A 23,089-nucleotide genomic window follows, 5' to 3' on the forward strand; every position below is an offset into this window, starting at 1 on the left:
GGGTAAAATTATTTATATCTTATAAAAACTATTTTCTGCCCATACCAACTTCAGCAGCCTCAAGTTCATTGTTAACGTTACACCTGCAACGCAACGTTATTGTGCATGGAATGCAGGTCTCTTATCTAGTATGAGAAAGGAAAATGGATGAACATCACTGAACACGTTCCCATTTGTCGTCTGACTTGGATCATGTGATATTGTGATGGATCTTCTGATGTGGTTCCATGGGTTCAATAGCCTAAACAATTTAATTTGCTCCACGGAACTAACCGAAACTATCACAGAATCAATCATCATCAATGACTGATGGCATTTTGCAACATAAATATCAAGAAATATGAAGGTAAATACATGTTTATTCACAGATGTTCATTAGGCAGCCTTGTTATTGTAGGCTAACTCCTGCGGGCATATTTATCCATAATCCATTCAGTATATAAACTATCAAACTACGGAATAACATGTAACCTCCAAGGCACTCTCTATTGAAAAAGTTAAAAAGCCTTTATTATTATGGCTTGGTCAAGTTAGCCTTCTAAAAAACTCCAACGCGTTTCAGCTACATGCCTTCTTCCGGGAGTTAAGCAGATCTCAAACAAGAACAATTTCTTATGAACTAACAGTCCACCAATCAGAAGCCTCCATCTGGCAACTAAGGTGCTTAGGTTACAAGTGTTAGTACACACAAGAGGCAGTAGATGTCATCATTTCCACTTCTTAACAAATACATTTCGTATACACACAAAATTAATTCATCAAAGGAACATACATAAATAGGTGACACGTAAAAGTTCAAATACAAGCATAGTGTATGAATTTCAAACAAAGAAAGATTCCCGTTGATTTGGCTGCCTTTGCCTATTGCCTTTTCTTATGGACAGAGGAATGTGGTCAATCCCACAGGCTAGGGTTCTCACAAAAACTAAAAGAACTGACCACATTACTCCAATTCTTAAGTCCCTGCACTGGCTTCCAGTAAGTCACAGAATTGACTTTAAAGCACTACTGCTTGTCACTTAATGGAGCAGGACCTAAATACACACCCTCCAGACCTCTCAGGTCTCAGGAGAAAAACTTGTTAGTAAAACCTGCTGTTAGAACTAAACATGGTGAAGCAGCTTTTAGCTGCTATGCGGTTCAGCTCTGGAACCAACTTTCGGATGACATCAAAAAGGCCCCAACTGTAGTCAGTTTTAAATCTAGACTTAAGACCAAACTGTTCTCAGATGCTTTCTGCTAACTGCACTGAGTTATAATTTCTGAATCTGAATTTCTGAATTATTCTACCTTGTGTCTTTTATTTTGTCTTTTTAATCATTCTCTATTATTAAATGATTTTACCTTGTGTGTTTTATGTTTTCTTTTTATTATGATCTTTACCTTTTTTGGTACCTTTTGAACTATTCTTTGACTATATTGCCCTTCTATGCTTGTATTTGTTATTATTATTTGGTTTTGTTTATTTAAAGCACATTGAATGACCTCTGTGTATGAAATGCGCTATATAAATAAACTTGACTTGACTTGACTTGACTTGACTTGACAGGCCTGTAAGGTGGATGGGTCACTGTTGTAATGTTCCATATAGTGTCTTGCCATGGGATAGTTGATGTTTCCTGTGCGAATTGCGTATCTGTGTTCAGCCAGTCTGTCCAGTAAACAGTCTTCCTACATAAAATACTTCACACATAGGACATTCCAATCTATAAATGACAAAGGTAGTTTGACAGTTTATTAAATGGTTAATAGTGAATTCCTTTTGGGAGCCAACATCATGAAAAGTTTTGGTTTGTCTTACATTAGCACAATGGTTACAGTGATGGCATTTGAAAGAACCTCTGAGTCTAGGGCCCAACCATGTTTGTTTGCCTTCTGCTTTAAGATAACTGTGAACCAGTCTATCTTGTAGGGTAGGACATCTTCTAAAACTAACGAGAGATGGTTCAGGGAAGACCTGACTTAGTACCTCATCACTCTCAATAATACCCCAGTTTTTTTGTATGATTTGCTTTATCTGTTTAGCCTTTGTACTGTATGTTGTAACAAATACAGGTCTCTTTTGTTTGTTTTGGTGTATTCCTTTGTAGTCGTGATGACCTGTCTACATGTTTGGCTCTGGTGTAAGCTTTTTGAAAAGTAGAACTTCTATATCCCCTTTCCTTAAATCGTGACATCATTTCTAGTGATTTACTCTCAAAAACATGGTCTTGGTCACAGATGCTCTTCACTCTCTGGAATTGCCCATATGGGGACATTCTCTTCAAGCCAATTTGGATGGAAGCTCTTGGCGTGTAAAATTGTGTTTCTGTACACTGATGCATGCAGGGTTCCTTGGTTATCTTTTAAAAATGGCCACACTTTACTATATTCTAAAGACAGCTTGATGTTTGGGATAACGCTATTCAGATAACCATGAAATTCATTCAACTCTGTTTCTGAGCCAGACCAAAAAAGACATACATCATTAACTTGTGATACACATTATTTTCTTGGTTCAAAACAAAGTCTTCCTCTCATTTGCCCAGATACAGACCTGCATACGAAGGGCTATAACATGCCCATAGCACAACCTTTGGTCTGTTTAAAGATCTTATCCTAAAAAAAAGATCTTATCCTAGTCTAGGTCCATTCTGTTAATGACAGCAATCAATCAGTGGGTGGCATTTCATGTTCAGGACGCACACTCAAAAAATGCCGAGCATCTTGTAGGGGCTGTTTGGGGCAGTTTCATATCTCTGTTGCTGAGATAGTTTCGATCGTCGAAAGGTCAGAATCACCAAGAGTCTTGGGGAGGTTGAAGAGTAGCCTAGAGATTGTCTGTGCTGTGGCGAGTGAGACAAGGTACTCGTGTTGCGTCATGTCTCTGCACCCAAGTAGCAGTGCTACGCCTGTGCTTTGCCCCAATCAGGGCTGGCCATCTGGCATATTGGGCATTTTCCCGGTAGGCCGACGCAATTTTGGGCCAAATCGCCGATGTAATTATAATTTAGGCTATATGTATTTATTGTTATGACAGTGACCCATTGGTTTATTTTCAATACTCACATTGGCATCACCCACTCAAATCTCAAAAATTTGGCCGAGCAGGTCTTTATAAAGTTAATTTTCCATAATAGCGCATGACAACAAAATCATGCCTGCGTTCTGTTCCCAGAGCTTTCTCTGTTTATCTGCAGCGTTTCTCAAATTATGAGCCTCCTCGACGAGTAGATTGCTGGTCTACTGAGCTATGCATTTAAATTACGCCCGGTTTCTGTCTGTTAATTTGCGGCACAATTGAATGATATAATAGAACCGCGGACCGAAAAGTTTCCCCGATCAGGAAACTCCTTAATTCGCGACTTTTTGTAGACCTAACAGAGGTAGCCTAAATATCGTGCCTATGGCAGGGCATTGCTGGTTCTAACCTAGCCTACTACATTTGGGTGGGCTGGTAGACATTTTGGGTGGGCAACATAGCAAAGCGGTCAAATTGGATCAAAACCAACATAAACACAAAACAAACACAAATCAGTACTACAAATCAGGCTACTACCTACGTAGCTTGAGTTGCTGCAGCCAACAGCCAGGGAAAGGCAGTATGTATATTACATGGTGTCATATGGTACTATATGTATATTATTTGGTGTCATGTATATTATATGGTGTCATATGGTATGTGTATTATTTGGTGTCATTTGGTATGTATATTATATGGTGTCATATGTTATGTATATTATGTGGTGTCATATGGTATGTTTATTATATGGTGTCTGGTATGGTGTCATATGGTATGTATATTATATGGTGTCATATGGTGTGTATATTATATGTAATGGTGTCATATGGTATGTATATTATTTGGTGTCATATGGTATGTTTATTATATGGTGTCTGATATGGTGTCATATGGTATGCATATTATATGGTGTCTGATATGGTGTCATATGGTATGTTTATGCTCTTTCAATCCTCCGTGTGTGTGTGTGTCCTTTTTCCAGGACGTGACCCTACAGGACTCAGACCGGCCATCTGGATATTTAGGTTAGCGTTAGCGCAGCCTAGCGTTAACGTGGCCTTGACAACAGCGCAGGAGATGGAGCAGAACTACGTCACGCCAAACCACGTCACGCCAAACCATGTCACGTCACGTCACACCAGAGCAAACTGCGGCAAATTCACGCCATCGTTCCTGCCTCTCCTCCACCCTCCTCCACCCTCACCGTCTCCCTTCCTAGAGCAGAGCTCCATCTCTCTCTCACACACACACACACACACACACACACACACACACACACGAGAGTGGGAGAGAGTCTCTCTCTGAAGCCTGGGCTACACGCAGAGCTGAGAGTTGGATCAGAACCGGCTCAGAACCCACACTGTGGCGGCCTCCGTCCGAGATCTGACTGCGGCGCCGTCCGGTCTGGTTCCATCTGCTCATTTCAGAACCGTAGCCCAGCCGGTTTCATGGGGGGGGGGGGAACGCCACCCTGACTGTTCCTGTGCATACTACTGTTATTGTCAACCCCCTGGGAGCCAAAGAGAGCCTAGCAGAGCAGAGCCTCAGGACAGCTCTCGGTCCAGCCCAGGTCAACTCTAGAGCCTGCTGACCTCTATAGGCATCACCCTGACCTCCATGGGCCCCTGCCCTCTCTCACCCTATGCACTCTCACTCAGAGTATATCACATGTCTGTTCCTTTTGCAGAATCTGGACTCTATTTTTTTTCTATGTGATGTTTTGCATCCTTGCTTTCTCTCTCTCTCTCTTTTTTTGTCTCACACGTACATATACACACACACACACAACGCTGCTCACAGACACAATAGCTGTTTGTCAATGGCTGCATGAACTGAAGCGGTCCATAAGTATGGTTAAGTGGTTTCCAGGTTACCTCTGACAGGGTAGATTAGCTGGACACTGCGTCTCCCTCTGGCCTTTTCTGCAAAGCACCATGGTAACACACTTTACATTCTATTGAGGTTTATGGCGGGGGACAGCTGTTTCTGTCAGCAGCTCTGCATTACATGGTCATTAAATCAGTTTCTGCACTCTCTCACACACACACACACACACACATTCTCTCTCTCTCTCTCTCTCACACACACACACATTCTCTCTCTCTCTCACACACACACACACACATTCTCTCTCTCTCACACACACACACACACACACATTCTCTTTCTCTCACACACACAGACTACCTGTAGGTATTTGATTATTATGATAGCCCCTTTTCTTAGCTGTATTGAACGCTAGTGATGGGAAGTACTGAGCCTGTTTTTGTGTCAGACTCATTCTTCACCTTTCAGGCCAGAACACTGGAGTTACTTCAGAAGTTTTAATCTTTCTGTTTCTCCATCTTTCTCTCACTCTCTCTATGTCTCTCTCTCACACACTTCCTGTCCCTCCTCACGCACTGAATCACCTTACGCCCTCTCTAATTCTCATTTATATATAAGATATATTCAGAGAAGACCCTTAAGAAAAAAAACAGGACACCAATGGTGCGCTGTTGCTTCTCTGTTGCATGACCACTGTCCATGGTGTCTGTACATACCTGGGTTTTGGAGTCTGTGTGCGCCTGTCGAGTGTGCAGTGCTTCCTCTGTGGTCTGTTTGTTGGTCAGAGAAATGGAAAAGAAAACCTCATGGTGGGAGCATAACGTGCCAAACACAACTGGAGAGTGTGTGTACGAGATCTGCAGTGCAAGTGTGTGTTGTGCTTCATGTCGGGTTTTTCTCATGTCTTGTTTGTCTGAAGCTACCTACCAGGTCAACTTGAAACTCTGCACTCAGAGGCGAAGAAAAAGACAACGGGTAGCAATAATGTGAACAATGATGATGTAACAATGATCTCTGCAAAAAAAAAAACAGTGTCTATTTTTGTATGCATGATATTTATCCGAAACTGTTTGTAAACGGTTTTTGTATGCTTTAATGTGTGCAATATCATGGTTTCTGCAGGTTCAACACCCTGTCATTCACATTGTGGTTCCTGAAGATGTTTTGATGTATTGAATCTTTCTTGTCGATGCAAAAAAAAAAACTTTTATCAATAAACTGTTGGATGTTGCTCAGTGAAGATGACATGGCTGATGTGGAATAGTCTGTGTGGTGTGTGAGATGACGATGAGCGTAGTTTGGTCTCGCAGAGCAGGAAGTGGAGTAGTGTGAGAGATGACGATGAGCATAGTTTGGTCTCGCAGAGCAGGAAGTGGAGCAGTGTGAGAGATGACGATGAGCATAGTTTGGTCTCGCAGAGCAGGAAGTGGAGTAGTCTGAGAGATAACGATGAGCGTAGTTTGGTCTCGCAGAGCAGGAAGTTCTTTACTTTCTTTTATCTCCTATGCTCTAGAACAGTGTTTCTCAAACTTTTTCAGACCAAGGACCACTTAACCAATAAATTACCTCATTAACCATCTAGCTAAAAAAACTGTAACAGTAGGCTATATTACACAATAGGCCTACTCACTTAACCACCTTGCTTATCGTATTTGCACCTTGCTTATTGTGTCAGAAGATTCATATGATTTAAACTGACGTAACTTACATAGGCAGTGTTGCAGAACTGTTTGGATTAACAAGTTGGTTCAATATTGCAAACAACTGATCTATTTTATATTTTATCATGTCTGCTCACGGACCACTTGGGTTAGCTTGCTGACCACCAGTGGTCCCCGGTAAGAAACACTGCTCTAGAATATTGTAATGTTGAAAACTTTTAGAGAAACTGTTGCATGATGTAGCATACTCTTTGAGAAATGACTAATGGTATCGAGTTTTGTTATGTTAACTCAAAGTACCACAGAGATGTTAGTCCACTTCCTGTTTGGCGGGTTCATCACCATATTTGATTGGCTGTCACGGGCAAACAAAAATTAAATTGAAAAATCTGAGTAGATCGGGCAGAAGATCATCTCCACCAAGTTCCATGAAAATCGGATGAAATTTCTGACCACTGAAACTTTTCGTAGAGTTTGGACTAAATCCAATGTGGCGGAGGTCCAATATGGCGGAAAGTGATGTAATAGGGGTCATTAAACTTAGGTCGGTCCAGGGATTCCAACGGTGCCTGATATGTGAAAATCGGACGCACCGTTCAATGGTCACATGCGTGAATGCAATCCAGGTTCGACCCATTGGTGGTGCTAGAGCATACCTGTCAACATTTAGCTTTCCAAAAACGGGAGTTTTTTTCGGGGCGGGGGGGGGGGGTCAGTGTTTATACCGGATCTGTGTTTGCATATGTAATACGTTTCATACACGTGTTTCAACACTGCATTACGGTCGTTGCTTTTACCTTACCATTACCTTACGCATGCCAGTTATGTATCCACCAGCTGCCTGCCTGCAGCCTACTTCCAAAACTCCAAAGCTGCTTGCTGTCAGATTTGGTTCCGAGGGCACAAGTTCAGTGTATCAACAACACTCAATAACAGTTTATGTGATGTGTTAATCAATTAAATTCCAGCTAGTTCTGGAGTAGGCTATTCAACTAGCCCACTTGCTTACGACGAGACTCCGGCTGCGCAGTCAGCACCCGCTTCCTTATTTGGGTTTTGGGTTGCCAGGTATTAGCCTATGACAAAACGGTTGAAATTGAAACTAAGTGATCGTGTATGTGTAGGGTGTATTTCATACACAATCTGGCAACCTGAATGGATCAATGATTTTAAAATAAAGTTTAATGGCCATGCAAATTACGGGAGTTTTCCGGGAGAAATAACAAACGGGAGGGTGCTGGGAGATGACCTTGAAATACGGGAGAAACCCGGGAAAAAGTGTTGACAGGTATGCACTAGAGTGTTGGGCATAGAGTTCTGGAATTTGGTGAGAGTGATCATGGGACAGTGCTGAATCAGTGTGCCAAATTTCATAACTTTAGACCCAGCGGTTCAATTTTCGGCCAGATTTTGACCTGTTGGTGGCGCTAGATGGCTGGGTTTAGAGGTCCGTAAATGAGTGTGAATGGTCAGTGGAGTGTCCCGAAACTTTCTGCGTTCTATGGGCTGCCATAGACTCCAATGGCGGAAGTGTAACTAGATGTACCGCATAGCGGTACAAAATATGACCGCCGCTCAGTCCTGTACAGTGGGTCCCCGTTAAGTTTGGACGGGTTCCTTCAGGAATCACAATCCCCATTTTCTCAGCAGAAATGGCACAAACTGCAGTTGACACAAACAACCACAAGGTGTCACTTTGGAGTTCTGCCACTACTATTTTTGATGCGACTTGACTTACTGCTTCCATGATGCAGTTTCCAAGTCAGTAGAACAATCAGAGAAAGCTGAGCCATTACCAAACATATATGATAATACAATAGCGTGAGTTTATATATCTTATACCCTATTTGTCACGGTTACTTATAGATTTGATAGTGTAACGATAAGCGCATAAGAGCATAAGAGACTTTCAGCGGGGGCACGGAAACTTAATTTGATCACGGTAGTTTAAGCTTACACTTGACAAAACATTCTAATATGAAAATGGTGCAGCTCCTTTAAGAAAGCACCGTGCAAAAAAGTAGACGTGCTGGAGCGAGTCATATTCAAAATGCAAAAAATAACAACGCAGATAAAACCAATTATCCTCATTCATTGCAACCGCAGCATGCCTGCTTGCCGACGTTTAAACAAAAAAGATATCAAAGCACCTTTTGCGTTTGAATGTAACACGAACAAATGTTTAAACAGCTGGACAAATGATTTAGCTAATTGATTATAGCCTGTACACCAGCAATTGTTGAACATTTGGAAAAAGATCGCTCAGCTGTTGCCACAGTCACAGGCAATGTAGAAATAACATGAGAGCAGTACACACTTCCCCGAATGTGGATGTTACACTGTCATAATCTACCACCAGCCTTTTGGCAAGTTGAAAAATAGATGACTTCTGTGAAATCTCTGCTTTAAAGCAAGACCTAAATGAGAGGAGTTGTGTTGGGAATGTCGGTGCAATGTCCATGCTATAATGGTCTGACAAACGTACTGCCTTTTCAAGCAGTTAATCATCACCTGCGAGTTGAAGGATCATAGGACGTAAAGACTCAAACACATGACAAGTTTCCCGCATGCTTGCACATCTTTGGGAGAGCTGACTGATTATGATGTCCAGAGTTGCATTAAATACCTGCACTTTGAAGTATCTATCTGCATCGGTTAAGCGTTCATCTTCCGATAGTTCGTCAAAGTGACGCTTCACTCTCCGTGCTCTAACATTTTCAAATGTACTCTGAACCCCCATTTATTTGCGAGTGTCTGCGCTGTAGCCTTGGCCTGGTCAAAGGCACGCAGGTAGTCAGAAAGGACCGGTATAGAATTTTCCAGCAATTGCATTGCGGGGGTAGCGACGGAGGTCACAGGCCCTGGTGCGACTGCACTTGCTGCACCTACTAGGCCTAGTTACGCCACTGCGTGGAGCGCTAATGTGTCTACTGTAAATCATTCATGTGTGAAAGTCATTAGGCTGGAAGCGCTAATGTGTCTAAGCTCATTAGTCTACTTTCAATAGGCCTACTGTACAGCCTGAGAGGGGGAACATAACCTATAGCCTAGGCTACTGTAGAGTAGGGCTACTGTAGGCTAAACAATCAGTTGTGAAAGTCTGCAACGAAAGTTTCCTAATGGAAGCGCTAACGTGTCTATTGAGCTCATTAGCCTACTTTCAATAGGCCTACTGTACAGCCTGAGAGGGGGAACATAGCCTACTGTAGAGTAAACAATCAGTTTACTTAGTTTCATTTGTTTAGTTAAATCCAGTTTTCTACTCTATCTCCATGATATGCTTAGCCTATAGAAAGACGAAGTCGGGAAAGTGCTTCAGAGAAAACGTATTTATTGAAATAATGAACAGTCTACATTCTACATTCTACAGTCTAAATTTAAAGCACGTTGAATCCCTGGGAAGATCTGCGTGTTGTGCGGAGGAATTCGTTGATCTTATTGATGCAGTCCTTCAGTTCACTCCTCCCCATAGCAGGGAACTTTCGTTGTAGTGTTGAGACCACAAAGTTTTTCACATTCTGCGGCAGTGCTCGCTTGCCCTTCGCTCCATCCCAGTTGGTGGTTTTGCTCCAGGCTTTATAGTGTTCCTCTGTGACGATGGACCTGAAGAGCAGGCATCCGTATCTGCCCACTTGGCCGTAGCTCTGTTGGTGAATCTTAGCGTGGTCTTCGGGACCAACATCACGCAAGGTCACGTCTGCGTGTGAACTTGGATGCTGTCGTTGAGTGTGACGGAGAGGGCCAATGGAGACATCTGCAAGGAGGACGTTTCTGGAGCTGGTGTCGAGGTGCACCTGGGGATTGGTCTCTCAGGCGTCGAATAACTTCTCTGCTCACAATAGCGTCGCCTGAAGTTCTCCGATTCCAGCTCTCATCTCCTGTAAAATGTCTCTGTGGCTCTCCAAGTGGCTGGTCTCTCGGAGTTGTTGAAGCTCTCGTTTGAGGTTGTTGACCTCCGCTTTCAACCGATCATTCTCGGCGTCTCTCTCGGCTACTCGAGCTTTCTCTGCTGCAAGCTGCGCTGTTCTGTCGGCCAGACGGCTTTCCAGATGTGTGACCCTGTCTTCATGATGGTCCAGAACCAGCTTTGTAACAGCTGCCTGTATTATAGATAAGTCACAAGTCATGTTAAGCAAGGGCGCTGACCTTACGTAGAGGTACAGTAGGCTACTGCACAGCAACCTATTATTCCATTGTAGGCCTAGACTACACAATAACACTTACCGCCTTTTTTTGGACGAAACGCTTCTGACGTTTTGCTTTCGGCAAAGATGATGGCGGACGTTTCACTGCAGTCACCTGTAACACAGAAACATTACAAAAAATTAGAGCCTGTAGATAATATATATAATATATGAACAGATATTTTAATATACTGCAGTAATAGCAAAGTAACTTCTGATTCTCCAAACATCAACATTTAGGCTACTTGATGTAAAACTTACTCTTTTTTGCACACCCGCAGCTCCAGGAGATGAGTTCTCCTTCGGTGGGAAGAGAGTCTTCACCACTTTGGAAGGGGGTCCTCTTACTTCTTTCCCGCCGTAGAAACTTCTGGTCTCCATCACAGTAGACAGGCTTGTAGATTCCATTTTGGAGATAGCTACAGCAGAATAACTTTTACTGTCAGCTGAACATATATTTATATCACGAGCGGGGGAGGAGCTGCGAAGGGGCGTAACTAATTCACACCCACTGGTCAAGATAAATAGCAGTGTTTCACTGCCATTGTTAGAGATGAATGGAGGACTGCTGGTGAAAAGTTTGATGATGTTCTCTTCACCGATGAGTCAACAGTGGCACTGGAACGTTTTGCATTGCAGTGCTGGAGAAAGACAAACTTTAGGGGCAGGGCAAAACCTAGAGTTAAGCACCCAGTCAAACTGCACGTCTGGGGTGGAATTTCGCGTTGTGGCCCGGGCCCACTCCTCATTTTTGATGGTATTATGGATCAACAGTTTTACGCGGAAGAGATCATCAAAAAAGTTGCCGGTCCATACTTGAGAGAGCGTTTCCTCATGTCTACACATAGATTCTTCCAAGACAATGATCCAAAACACACCGCTACCAGTGTCAGAGCCTGCATTCAGAGTGAGGGGATCAACTGGGTGCCAACACCGGCAGAGTCGCCGGATCTGAACCCCATAGAGTTAGTCTGGGCTTCGATGAAACGATATATTCGCTGCGAGGCCAAACCCACGAGCAGAGACGAACTGATCTCAGCAATAGAGTCATTTTGGAGGTACAAACTCACCACAAAGGTCTGCAATAACTACATAGATCACCTGGACAAAGTCATTGAGCAGGTCATAGCCTTAAATGGAGGACCAACTGGAATGTGATCTTCCCAGGGCTATGGGATCCCCTACTGCTCCTGCTTCCATTTTACATTGACTTGAAATGGACTTGACATGTCATTTGCAACCAGCCAACTCGATGATTTGAATCGAAATCCAAATAAAAAACGTTTTTCGCAAAACAAAAATGCCTTTTCATTTCAGAATGCCAAAAATGCCTTTTCAGAGACAGTTGAGCCAAACACAATACAATATTGGGATATTGTAGGCCTACTATAAAGAGTTTTTTTTAACGTGTCCCAAAACAGCTATCAATTAATCACCAAACGTCAAGAGGGTTGAGTCTGATTGACAGCGCTAATGTGTCTAGGCCTACTGTAAATCATTCAAAATGTGTGAAAGTCATTAGGCTGGAAGCGTGTCTACTGTCAGTGACTAATGCGAGAAGCAGGTTCTGTGTTGTAGGCTATGCATTTTTCCGACACTTGGCTGCAAGCTCCCCTCCCCCACCCCCTTCTTTCACAAGCAGTGCAGCTTTCTGAAGCGGTGCCTTTTGAAGCTAATGTAACAAATACCACCAATATTGTTGTGTGGCAATAAAAGTATCCAGGGTTTACGCAAGTAGCCTAAATATATAAATAAATTAAGGACATACAATCCTTAACGTGAAAAAGCTTAACGTAGCTTAATGTCCCAAACAACAAGTCGTTTTATGCGCTCATTATAAAGAAAGTTTAACGTGTCCCAAAACAGCTGTCAATTAATCACCAAACGTCAAGAGGGTTGAGTCTGAATGACACCGAGTTTTAGACACTGAGTTTTTGAAGTTAAGAAATATTTTCGTAATAAAAATGGTCATTTAACCAATAAAGGCTGAAAAAATGTACAGTAAAACTGTAGGCTATACAGTACATGCAACCCAGCAGAAGACTATTATAGGCTATTGGCAAATCATTGAGCATCATTCACACATTGTATTCTGCACAGTCTCTACACGTGGAGCGCTAATGTGTCTAGGCCTACTGTAAATCATTCAAAATGTGTGAAAGTCATTAGCTTGAAGCGTGTCTACTGTCAGTGACTAATGCGAGAAGCGGGTTCTGTGTTGTAGGCTATGCATTTTTCCGACATTTGGCTGCAAGCTCCCCTCCCCCACCCCCTTCTTTCACAAGCAGTGCAGCTTTCTGAAGCGGTGCCTTTTGAAGCTAATGTAACAAATACCACCAATATTGTTGTGTGGCAATAAAAGTATCCAGGGTTTGCGCAAGTAGCCTAAATAGGCCTATATAAATAAATTAAGGACATACAATCCTTAAAGCTTAACGTAGCCTACATGTAGATTAATGTCCCAAAACGTCAACAAGTCGTTTTATGCGCTCATTATATATTGATTTCTATGAAACGTCACGAAAACATGCGTGCGCAACCAAGAGGCAGAAAGCACCATAGAACAGCATAGAGCAATGCAAAAGAGCAAAAGAATAAAATGAGTTTTTGTGCTGACAACTGCACCAATTCGAAATCACGATGGTTAGAGAATGTTAAATATGTTCAATATCCTTAACGGAATGCATGAAAAATGACAAAATACGATGTTATGTTAATAATGCAAATGAACGGCACACTTTGAAATATAGTCGGAAATGAGATGTTATCATCATTGAGACAACAGGGGTATACAATAAAATCCGATTGTAGCTTACAGCAGCCGACTATTTAGGTTAAGTTTATAACGTTGTGGACGGCCACCAAGCGTCTTCTGCCCCACGGCTGCGGCACAGTCTTGAGTGACCGGATTCGTTTTCCTTTGTCATATGAATGCTGTCATTTTGTTAACATTACTGTTAAGGAGATGCTGTAGGCAAAGGCTATATTTCAACCTCGTTAGTGTCAGAACTATTCACAAGGTTTCTGGGCAGCATTTTTATGTTCTGTTAGCAAGCGAACTTCTCATGACTACCGACAAAGTAGCCTACTGCCAGCTGACGAAGCTCTCATTTTAAAACATTACTGAGAGACAGGCACTATACAATCAAGAAATCTTGCCACTGAATCCAAAACTATGTTTAACATTATGTACAAAGCTTAGGCTACAGTGGATTAGCATGTTGCAGGGGCTGCTAAAAACAGAGAAACGCGCTGAAAACTCGGCCAATCACAGCCCTTGTTGTCGAATGCGCCATCCGGTTCGACCGTTGAACGCCACAGCGGACTATGCTGCCCCCAAGCGGCTGCAGTTGTACTTACATGTCACCCAGCTGCGTGAATCACCATGATCGTGAATGAAGTGTCAATTTTTAACGGGGACCCTCTGTACATCCATACCGCGAGAATAAATCATATAAATGAATTTGTCTCCATCTTCTACTCCATCCCCCACTCTTGAAACTTTTGTGTATGCTTGTTTGGAATGTGTTTGCGGGCCGCACACAAAGTAGCCTACTGGCGCTGCAAAGGTGAATAGATTTGTAGCACTTGCCAAAAAATTTGTAGCATTGTTATAAAACCTTAGCCTGGCGGGCCATCCTATATCATTGAAATGTTTAGTCTGGCATCGAACCATTCACCTCGCTTAATCCAAGGGGCGGTCAGAGAATTGTCTTTCAAACTGCCTAGGCATGCAATAGGCCAGCGCTACGACCATATCCGTATCCGGTCGGCAAAACGGCAATACATCCTTCTTCGAAAGGAATGACTTAAGTGCATTGTGTTGCTCAACTTTCAAAGAAAAGCACAAGTCCAACTTCTCCAAAGTTGACGCCAACGCCGATTCAAACAACCGCTCTTCGTTCGCCATAGCCACCTTCCTTGTTGTTCACCGTCGCAGGACTGTCGTTATCCTGTTAAGCCCGCCTTAAGACTCTCTAACAAAATAGAGCGCTGTGATTGGATGAGGTCCACGGCGTCAGCCAATAGAAATCCCTATGGTTTGATACTAGACGTACAGGCTGAGCAAATTAATTTGCCGCCGCTAGGGTGTGTCTAGATTTCTAGGCTACTGATTTGCAACAATCGCTAGCGTTTTGTTAGCCTGCCTCTCTGCTGTGGATGCAGGATGTAAACTGGTCCTGCTTCGGTCGGCAGGTACGATACACTGAACTTGCAAGCAGGATATTCTTCCTACAGGCAGTAGGGGCGGGCGAGAGAGTCTTCATTTGCCCTGTATTGTCATTCAACCATATACCGATTTACGAAGATGACACGAAAACGTTGCCTGGTGTCCCTTTAACAACAATACAATAGTTAGTGGCAGGGGAGGGCGGGAGTGGAGTGGTTCTAGCATCAGGTGCCTCACGCCCCCCCCCCACCATCCAGACTGAAATATCCTTAAGCAGGCTCGGACTGGTAATCTGTACAACCGCGCAAATGCCCGGTGGGCCGGTGACCTCCGGGATTTTTTTTTTTTTAAAGTTATTTAGCCTATTTGCGGCCCGTCATGTAGACCTAGGCTTAGCCTATAAATGCAGTTGCATCCATTTGGATTGGGGGGTGACAGGTCAATCATTTTGGCCTCTTCATGACAGGTTCCATAGACATAATATACATAGACGCCGCATCGACCGCTACTCCTTACTAGCGCTGACGAGATTTGGAGCCGCCATCTTGGACCGGTCATCCACTCCACTCAGTGTAATCTGTTTGGCCAGTGAGATGAGCTGTCAGCGCACTTAATTAATCATATCTCACTGAATACCGAACAGATTCTCACGCGGTTTTTTTTGCTGCAAAGGTCATACATGTAGCTATGATACAGGACACATGATTTAGCGTATTTTAATATTCATAGTTGGTTTAACAGTAATAGAATATTCTGATATATGATAAAGTGACCTGACATCAAAACTGGGAACATAATCCGTGTTTGACAGCATAGACAAAACTAGTTTGATACAAGTTTAATGAGTTAAATATAGTTCACAGTTGACAGAAAAGTTCCATCAGCAGCATTATTCACAGTCCACAGAAAGGTTCCATAAACATTTAAGTGAGATCAGTGCCATTCAGACATCTGAGGGGTATTCCAAGTAGGCCTATGTGGTTTAGTGACAAATTTGGGTAAATCGACTCAGAATAAGTTGTAAACCTCCCAGTAGAAAAGCTGTATGATACAGGAAACATGGTTGTGTGTATTTTAATATTCATAGTGGGCTTAACAGTAATAGAATATTCTGATATATATGATATATTATAAAGTGATGACATCCAATATAAAAACTGGGAACATAACTAATCCACGTTTGACAGCATAGACAAAAACTGGTTTGATACAAGTTTTAATGAGTTAAATTTACAGAAAAAAAATCCATTAACATTTTCAGCATTTGTTAGACAAGTTCCATAAATATTGTAAAGTGCAAGTTTGTAGGTTTGTTTCTGATCCTTAAAAAACAGACATTGGTTTGGCATAGTAAGTGTAACAGTTCATCAATTCAAGACAAAAAGGTGACTTGTCACTTGTACAGTGTCAATGTGTTCATCAACAGCATCTGTTATTTACAGTTTACAGAAAGGTTCCAGCCCCAATGAAGAGATTAAATAAAAAGGAATTAAGAAACATTTTAGAAACTGCTAAGATCAACCCGTTCATTGCAATCAGTAAAGAATCAGGGAGTGTCTTCACAGGCTCAGTGAGACAGAGTTACAGTAATGCAGTTGGTTCTATGATTTCGACAACTGGTGCATGTCATTTTGTATTGCTAAAATTACTTGGGTACACTTTGGCTGAGAACAAAAGTGCTTCAGACAGCAGGTGGGCAAATAAGATGGCATAGTAAACTGGGTAAACTCCATAAAAGAGGACTGAGTCAACCAGACGATGGGAAAATGGGAGGTGATGAAGGTGGAGCTCATAAATCAAACATTCAGTCACAGTGTAGCAGATGCCCTGCAGTACTGCAATGAAGAGCTGCACCTTCCTCAGTTCCAGGGGTGTGAGGAGACCATTCAGTTCATTCACAGTCTTCTTGAACAAGGCAGTTGTTCTGGAGAGATACAAAATAATAAATAAATGAATGAAAAGGAATTTGAGAGGCATCTTATTCTTGTTAGGGTAAATGACATGTGAATAATACAGTGTTGGGCAAGCTACTTCGAAATTTTAGTGAGCTAAACTATCAGTTACTCTGCCATGAATAAAACACTACACAAAACTACCACCCAGTCAAATGTATTAGTAGCCTAACACAAACACAGCAGTAGGCTAGTTCACTACATAGGAAGCTACTTTAAATTGTGCTAATTTCACATGACAAGAAAAGTGTAGCTTGTCTGGCTAAGCTACTTGATAAATAAAGAAGTTGAGCTATTGAAAAGTTACTTTATTCAGGAAATAGTGAGGCTACCACCAACACACTTAAGCTACAAGTAGCAGCTAGCGATTGCCCAATAGGCTAGTCTGTGCCACTTGTGTAAAATTCGCCGGCCAAATCTAGTATGATTTATTTCTACAATAGCCTTCTTGTGTCAGTTGTAATCTAAGTCAGTGTTATGGAATATGACTTATCAAGTCTCAGTTCAGAGCCGGGTGAACACAGAGTAAACATAGCCTAGCTAGATGGCTACGATTTTCATACAGTAATATCAAAGATTGCTCCTTCTCAGCTCTCTAGTACGGTTATGTTAAATCTTACTTGTGAAAAGTAAATCCCCCGAGTATGGTCCGCCGATTTGAGAAGGAACATAGGGAGGGAAAGTGAAAACCAGCGCCCCAAGTGGTTGCGTTCCTATCGAAGAGCAGCTCCAATGTTAAGTCCCATTGACCTATTTTTTAAAAAAATACTGTGAAGCCAAATCAGCGATCTTATCCACCAAAAATATTTTCAGTGTCTATACAGTAATAATCTTCTAACTGTGAAAATGTCAGACCATATTTTGCCTTATTTAAAAAAATCGAAATTGCTACTTTTGTTTCATAAACGAACTACAAAAAAGCCATGTGACTTTACCCTTCGCCGTTACTCACGGTAGCATGGTTTGTTTATTAGCCTGGTTAGCATTGCCACTTAACACTTAATGCCAGCTCTTCATGTGAGTAGAAGCACAACACCAGTTATCCAGACATAAAGGTTATCACCACGCGGTTTACATCACCTTCCGTTATTACAAAAATATGTAAGCCAGTTAAGCAAATTGCTGTATTGATCAGTTAGAGATTAAGCGCCCAAACCTGTGACGTCACATGCAACTGTAGTTTGTTATCACCATGTTACGACAAAAACTCAAAACAATTCAACTGATCCTAAAAATAAGGTATGGCCACTTGAAGCAATAGAGGTGACCCCAGTGCCGAAGCAATAGAGGTGACCCCAGTGCCTAACATATGGAAGGCATTAAATTAAGATCCCAATGTGCACCGAGATATATTTTTTCTAAAAAAAAAATCCCATCCCCTCCGCTAAACTCTAGGAACGCAACCACTAGATGGCGATGAGATTACTTTCCCTCCCTATGCTGCACAGTGCTGTCATCTTGTGTCTTCTGCTGCAACGCAACGAGGAGTAGAAGCTATGACCGGTCCAAGATGGCGGCCGCATTTCTTGTTTCCAGCAGCCAATGCGGCGTCTATGTATATTATGTCTATGGACAGGTTCAGTGTGTGTTACGATCGCGCCCCCCTGCCCCACCCCTCAAGTGGATTTGTCCAAGCAGCCGCTTGGTTTGTGGGGAAATACAGCCTACGAGTCCATGCATGGTAGCCTAGGCTTTATAAGTGCTCTCCGCTGGCTGGTGTTCACATCATCGCAGTTTAACCGTAAACAGCAATCAGAGGTGTCTAATTGTATTCCATAAATATATTGTTTTTATAGACGTAAGTTGCACGCGCTACGAAGAGCTTCCATTTACTGCACCATGTAGGCTACTGTAGTGCGGTTTGTCTGTCAACATAAAAAAAAAAACTCCGGGCAGGCCTACCTACAATTTTCGCACAACTTGGTGGAAAAGTGTAGCACAGGTTAAAGAAAACCTATTCATGTTTGGACTCAAAAGGAACTTCAAAGTATTTCCCATATAGTAGCCTTTTAGCTCACAACGACAGTGAAAGTGGAACTTGGAAAATGGAAGTCTCTCCAAGAGTGTTACATTAGATGCACAATCAATCGCGAGTCGATGCACGTAAAAAGTATCTGGTAGGTTAGTAACGAAGGTAGCCTAATTTTGAAAAATGTGATGACGGCACACAAAAACGTTTAGTATACACTTGTGGTGATAGCCTATCAGTTAATGTGAATCTCTGACTATAACCAATGTAGAAGATTTGCACCAAATAGGCCTAACTGTGGTTGTGTTTCTACAACATGTTAGCACAAATCATAATTTCTGTCAACTATGACGATCTCCAAGCATGTTCAGTAGCCTATATTTTTCCTTTAGTCAAGCAGTGACATGTGGTTTAATCAGTGTTGGGCAAGTTACTTCAAAATCGTAATATATTATGTATTACTTATTACTGTCATTTCAAAGTAATTCATTACATTATAATATGACCGTCTCTGAATTGTAAGGCACTACTATTGTATTACTTTTAAGTTACTTTTACCAAAATATCTAGAAATATGGATTTGGAATTCTAAATGCAGTTTATTATGCTCAATGCAGTTCATTGCACTTCTAATGGAGGGTGATGTGGTACAACATAATGACTGAGCTAGGCTTAAGGCTACAGTAGAATGCAATAGGTGCAGTGATGGCTCATGATGCAATACAAGGAACAATCATAGCCAGGTCTGGTCAATTGTGATAGAAATGCTGTAACTTTAGGCTTAGGCCTACTCATTAAAATCAACAGAGAGCCCACTACCTGTATATTGTAACCCAAAACTTAAAGACATGTCAAGATAGGCTACACAGTGCAGCTACTGGCCATTTTGGTGCCCTAACTGGTGAAATACAGTATTAACCTAAGTATGTCATCATATGGCCAACTATAAAGATGTAATCTGCCTGTTCCCAGGGATGGGTAGTATTTCTGAAACATGTAATATGTGTTTCAAATGAAAAATAGTATTTTGTCATTTGTATTTTATTGGGTTGAAGAAAATGGCTCTGTATTTTGTATAAAAATACTTTATTGGTGTGTATTTTTGTATTTTGAAAATACTGCAAAATACTATATGTGAAAAAGTTTTTTTTTTATTTCCTATTTCTTTCAATTCTTTAACTTAAGACATGTAAGAAGTAAGTTTATTCGCTGGGCAACGTACAAACTGACGAGTTACATTAGCCCTAGCACTATGAGCTACGATAAACGTTAGCTAGAATAGCTAGCTTCTAAGTGTGGCAGCTAGTTATTATTTCATGTTCTGATATGACATTCTTAACGTTTTGACTATGTTACAACTGATAAAAGCAAGACAAATAAAGTAACCAAATCGCTTTGCAATATTTTAGTCCAGAAAAACTTATGGGTGTTCATTTACCATAATGTTAATTACAGTAGCCTAACGTAACGTTATCTCCCCTTGCTGATACCACCAGTTTTAATAACTTTACATTTGCGATCATGACCCATTTCATCTAACAACACCACTGGCATCTTCTTTGACTATCAGACCCCAAACAGCAATACACTGAACTACAAAGATGTTATAGTAATGGTGTTCAGTTCATCATAATCTTTATGACATAATGTAATTTGCCGTCCGTCTCCCATCTTTTTGCCGTCCAGCATGGAGCCGTCACGTGACTTAAGTCACGTGTCTGCAAGGGGTGAATAAAATAACTAGGTTAAAATGCATGTTAAAAAAACTCATTAAAATATGAACTAAGTTCTGTAGAAAGGCCTATTGTTTTTTTATTTTAAGATTAGGCTACTGTATTAATTTAACTGTTTTATTAAAAATTGAAGAGAAATTCATCACAATGTATAGGAATGCCTTTTATTATTGATAAATCATGAACAAACAACATTTAAACTCCACATCCACATAAACTCCACTCCACATATTCCACATCCACTGTAGATGAAGAACCTATAAAAAAAGACTAAGAACCTATAAAAAAGAACACAAGAAAACACATTTTTAGTTCATGTTCATTTACTCAGTTGAAATAAAAGTTTGCTATATCACCTATGAATGCAACACAATGGACATCGGCTAACATTAGCCAAAAGCTAACCAACATGTGCTGCTATGGTTAGCTAAGACTGTCTACAGACAGAAACACCAATTTCAATGATAAAGTCTGAATTAAACTAAGTAGCACCAAGACAGGTATATTTATACGAAAACATATGTGATATTGTTATAATCTGCCATACACACCCATTGGAAGGTAGCTACCATGAGCTAACTGTCCGAAAGACTACTAGCATGCTAACAACGAAGCTAATGTTACCTTAGTTTTCCCAGTTAAACATTTAGCTAACTATTGGTCAAACTGAAGATAATTTTCGGTTATTTCATCAGAATTTTAATTTTTCAACAAGTTCATCAGAAAGTTCACCCACCATTTGATGTAGTAGCCTATTTGTCACAGCAGCACGATGCATGGAGTCATTCATGTCTCTGTGTGGACTGAGAAGCAGGAGGAACGGTTGATGGGCAGAATTTTTATTAGACCCCTCCTCTGCCTTGCAAAAACATAAAATGTATCGTTGTCTCTGCTTAACATGATCAGTGCACTGTATATTTCACTTAAATAGTACAATCAACTAATTTCTTTTAGTTATGACAGAGTTTTCACAAAACACATAAACATTAGTAGTGACCACCTAACATATTTATTACAACTAAATCTGGGTTTAGAGTGTAAGAAACTTGATGTGCCTAAATATCTTCAACCTCAAGTATGCAACTAATAAGGAAATAGAATTGTTATTTAGACAAGGTGAACCTCTCCCCACTGTGGAATGGAGAAAGGGATGCTACATGCATCCATGCACACACACATAAAAACACACACACATGCAGGCAGGTTTCTCAAGTCTCACGCAATTGGCGTAAGACACACGCAATTCAACAAGTTCACAATACATGCAATCAAAAAAAGAGTTGTATCCGGGTAAAATTCCAAAATAGGACATCCCCTCCCTGCAACCATGTTATGTTTGTGCATGGGGTTACACGTTTAAGATGTCAAAACTGCACCAAAATTATTTTTATTCAGAAATTCAACTGTTTTTTGTCATTTTGGTAAACCAGCCTACTTATGGCACTTTAACAGTGTGTGTGTGTATAATGGCAGAACCAGCAAAGAAGTAGCGAAAACCCTTGACGGAAGATGCAAAGAAAAGAACTATTCAGACCGAGCGAAGGGGAGTTTCGTAGAGAAAAAGCACCATAACAGGTGCGGCTATTGCATTTTGTAGTTTATTTTGATATATTAAAAATGAGGTTATTTGATATTTTAAGGTACATTTTGGTGTATTTTTGCCTATCCCTGCCAACTAGAATAGCCAGGCAGCTACAGTGTTACACTCTTGTTTAAAATCATGCCACCCATAGTACTGTAGCTGCCTGGTTACTCTTAGCCTGGCTAGCGCCACCACTTCTCAATGAGACGTGGTCTGGGAACCAAACGTTCATTTTCTCGTATTTTAAAAAAATGCCCAGATCCGTTTATTGGGTGCCATGGATGTCCATCAAATGCGTCTGTGCATAGCTCATCATCGTCTTGCTTTCCCCCCTGTTCTGTGATTGGTTCCCTATCTCAGGCGAAAATTTGCTCCATGGTCTCCAGGCTGCCTTAGCAGCGTGAATCAAATCGCGCGCAAGGCAGCATGGGAACACCCAGGCTAGGTTACTCTAGCTTATGGCTGCAACAACATGAGCTAGGTAGCAACTTGCGCTAGGTAGTTGTTTTCGGGTTTTTTTTCTTTTACCGACAGTATTCAGTGACTTTGAGAAACAGAGATCTATGTGAAAAATGGCCAGAGTTTTTCTTGTGTGTGTGTGTGGGGGGGGGGTTACCTAACACACAGGCCTGCTGCGCCGGCTATGTACCAACTATCTATTACACAACACCGACTCTTCTATATCCAAGCTACGTTTGAGGCTGCACACTGTACAGAACTGAAAAAAAACTTTCTTTGGGTGGGCAAGACACAATGCTTGAGTGTGTTTTGCCAGAGACTTTCTAATGAGGAGACACAGCACTCAAAATCCTCTATAGAAATGCATGGGGTTAGTTTGTAACGGCCGTTGTCTACACATATCCCACCCCTTCCTCGGCAAAATGTCAACATGTGAATACATTGAGCCAATCATATGGTGTCTTGTGAAGACATCTTCTCAATCATGTGTTGTGAACTCGCCGCTGGAGCAAGATTGGTATTGTGAAGCCTTGCACACGCGCATTTCTGA

At 41.5% G+C, this 23,089-nt stretch overlaps 1 protein-coding gene and 1 long non-coding RNA gene across 8 annotated transcripts in view; one reads left to right on the forward strand and one right to left on the reverse strand.

The window, feature by feature from the left end:
* Positions 1–5,107, forward strand: part of cnksr2b (connector enhancer of kinase suppressor of Ras 2b) — a 91,604-nt gene extending 86,497 nt beyond the window's left edge. For all 7 annotated transcript variants that reach the window (XM_042091903.1, XM_042091906.1, XM_042091907.1 and 4 more), the window contains one exon: positions 3,984–5,107. In XM_042091903.1, the coding sequence (XP_041947837.1) occupies positions 3,984–4,031 (48 nt within the window). In that variant the 3' untranslated portion in view covers positions 4,032–5,107. The remainder of the gene's footprint in view (positions 1–3,983) is intronic.
* A 15,541-nt stretch (positions 5,108–20,648) lies between these two features.
* Positions 20,649–21,488, reverse strand: LOC121708952. Its single transcript, XR_006031801.1, has 2 exons — positions 21,235–21,488; positions 20,649–20,755 (listed from the first exon to the last, which is right to left on the reverse strand). It is a non-coding gene; the product is annotated as an uncharacterized LOC121708952 (long non-coding RNA).
* Between the last annotated feature and the right edge of the window lie 1,601 nt (positions 21,489–23,089).

This window comes from Alosa sapidissima, chromosome 5 (genome assembly GCF_018492685.1).
Source record: "Alosa sapidissima isolate fAloSap1 chromosome 5, fAloSap1.pri, whole genome shotgun sequence".
Lineage (NCBI taxonomy): Eukaryota > Metazoa > Chordata > Actinopteri > Clupeiformes > Clupeidae > Alosa > Alosa sapidissima.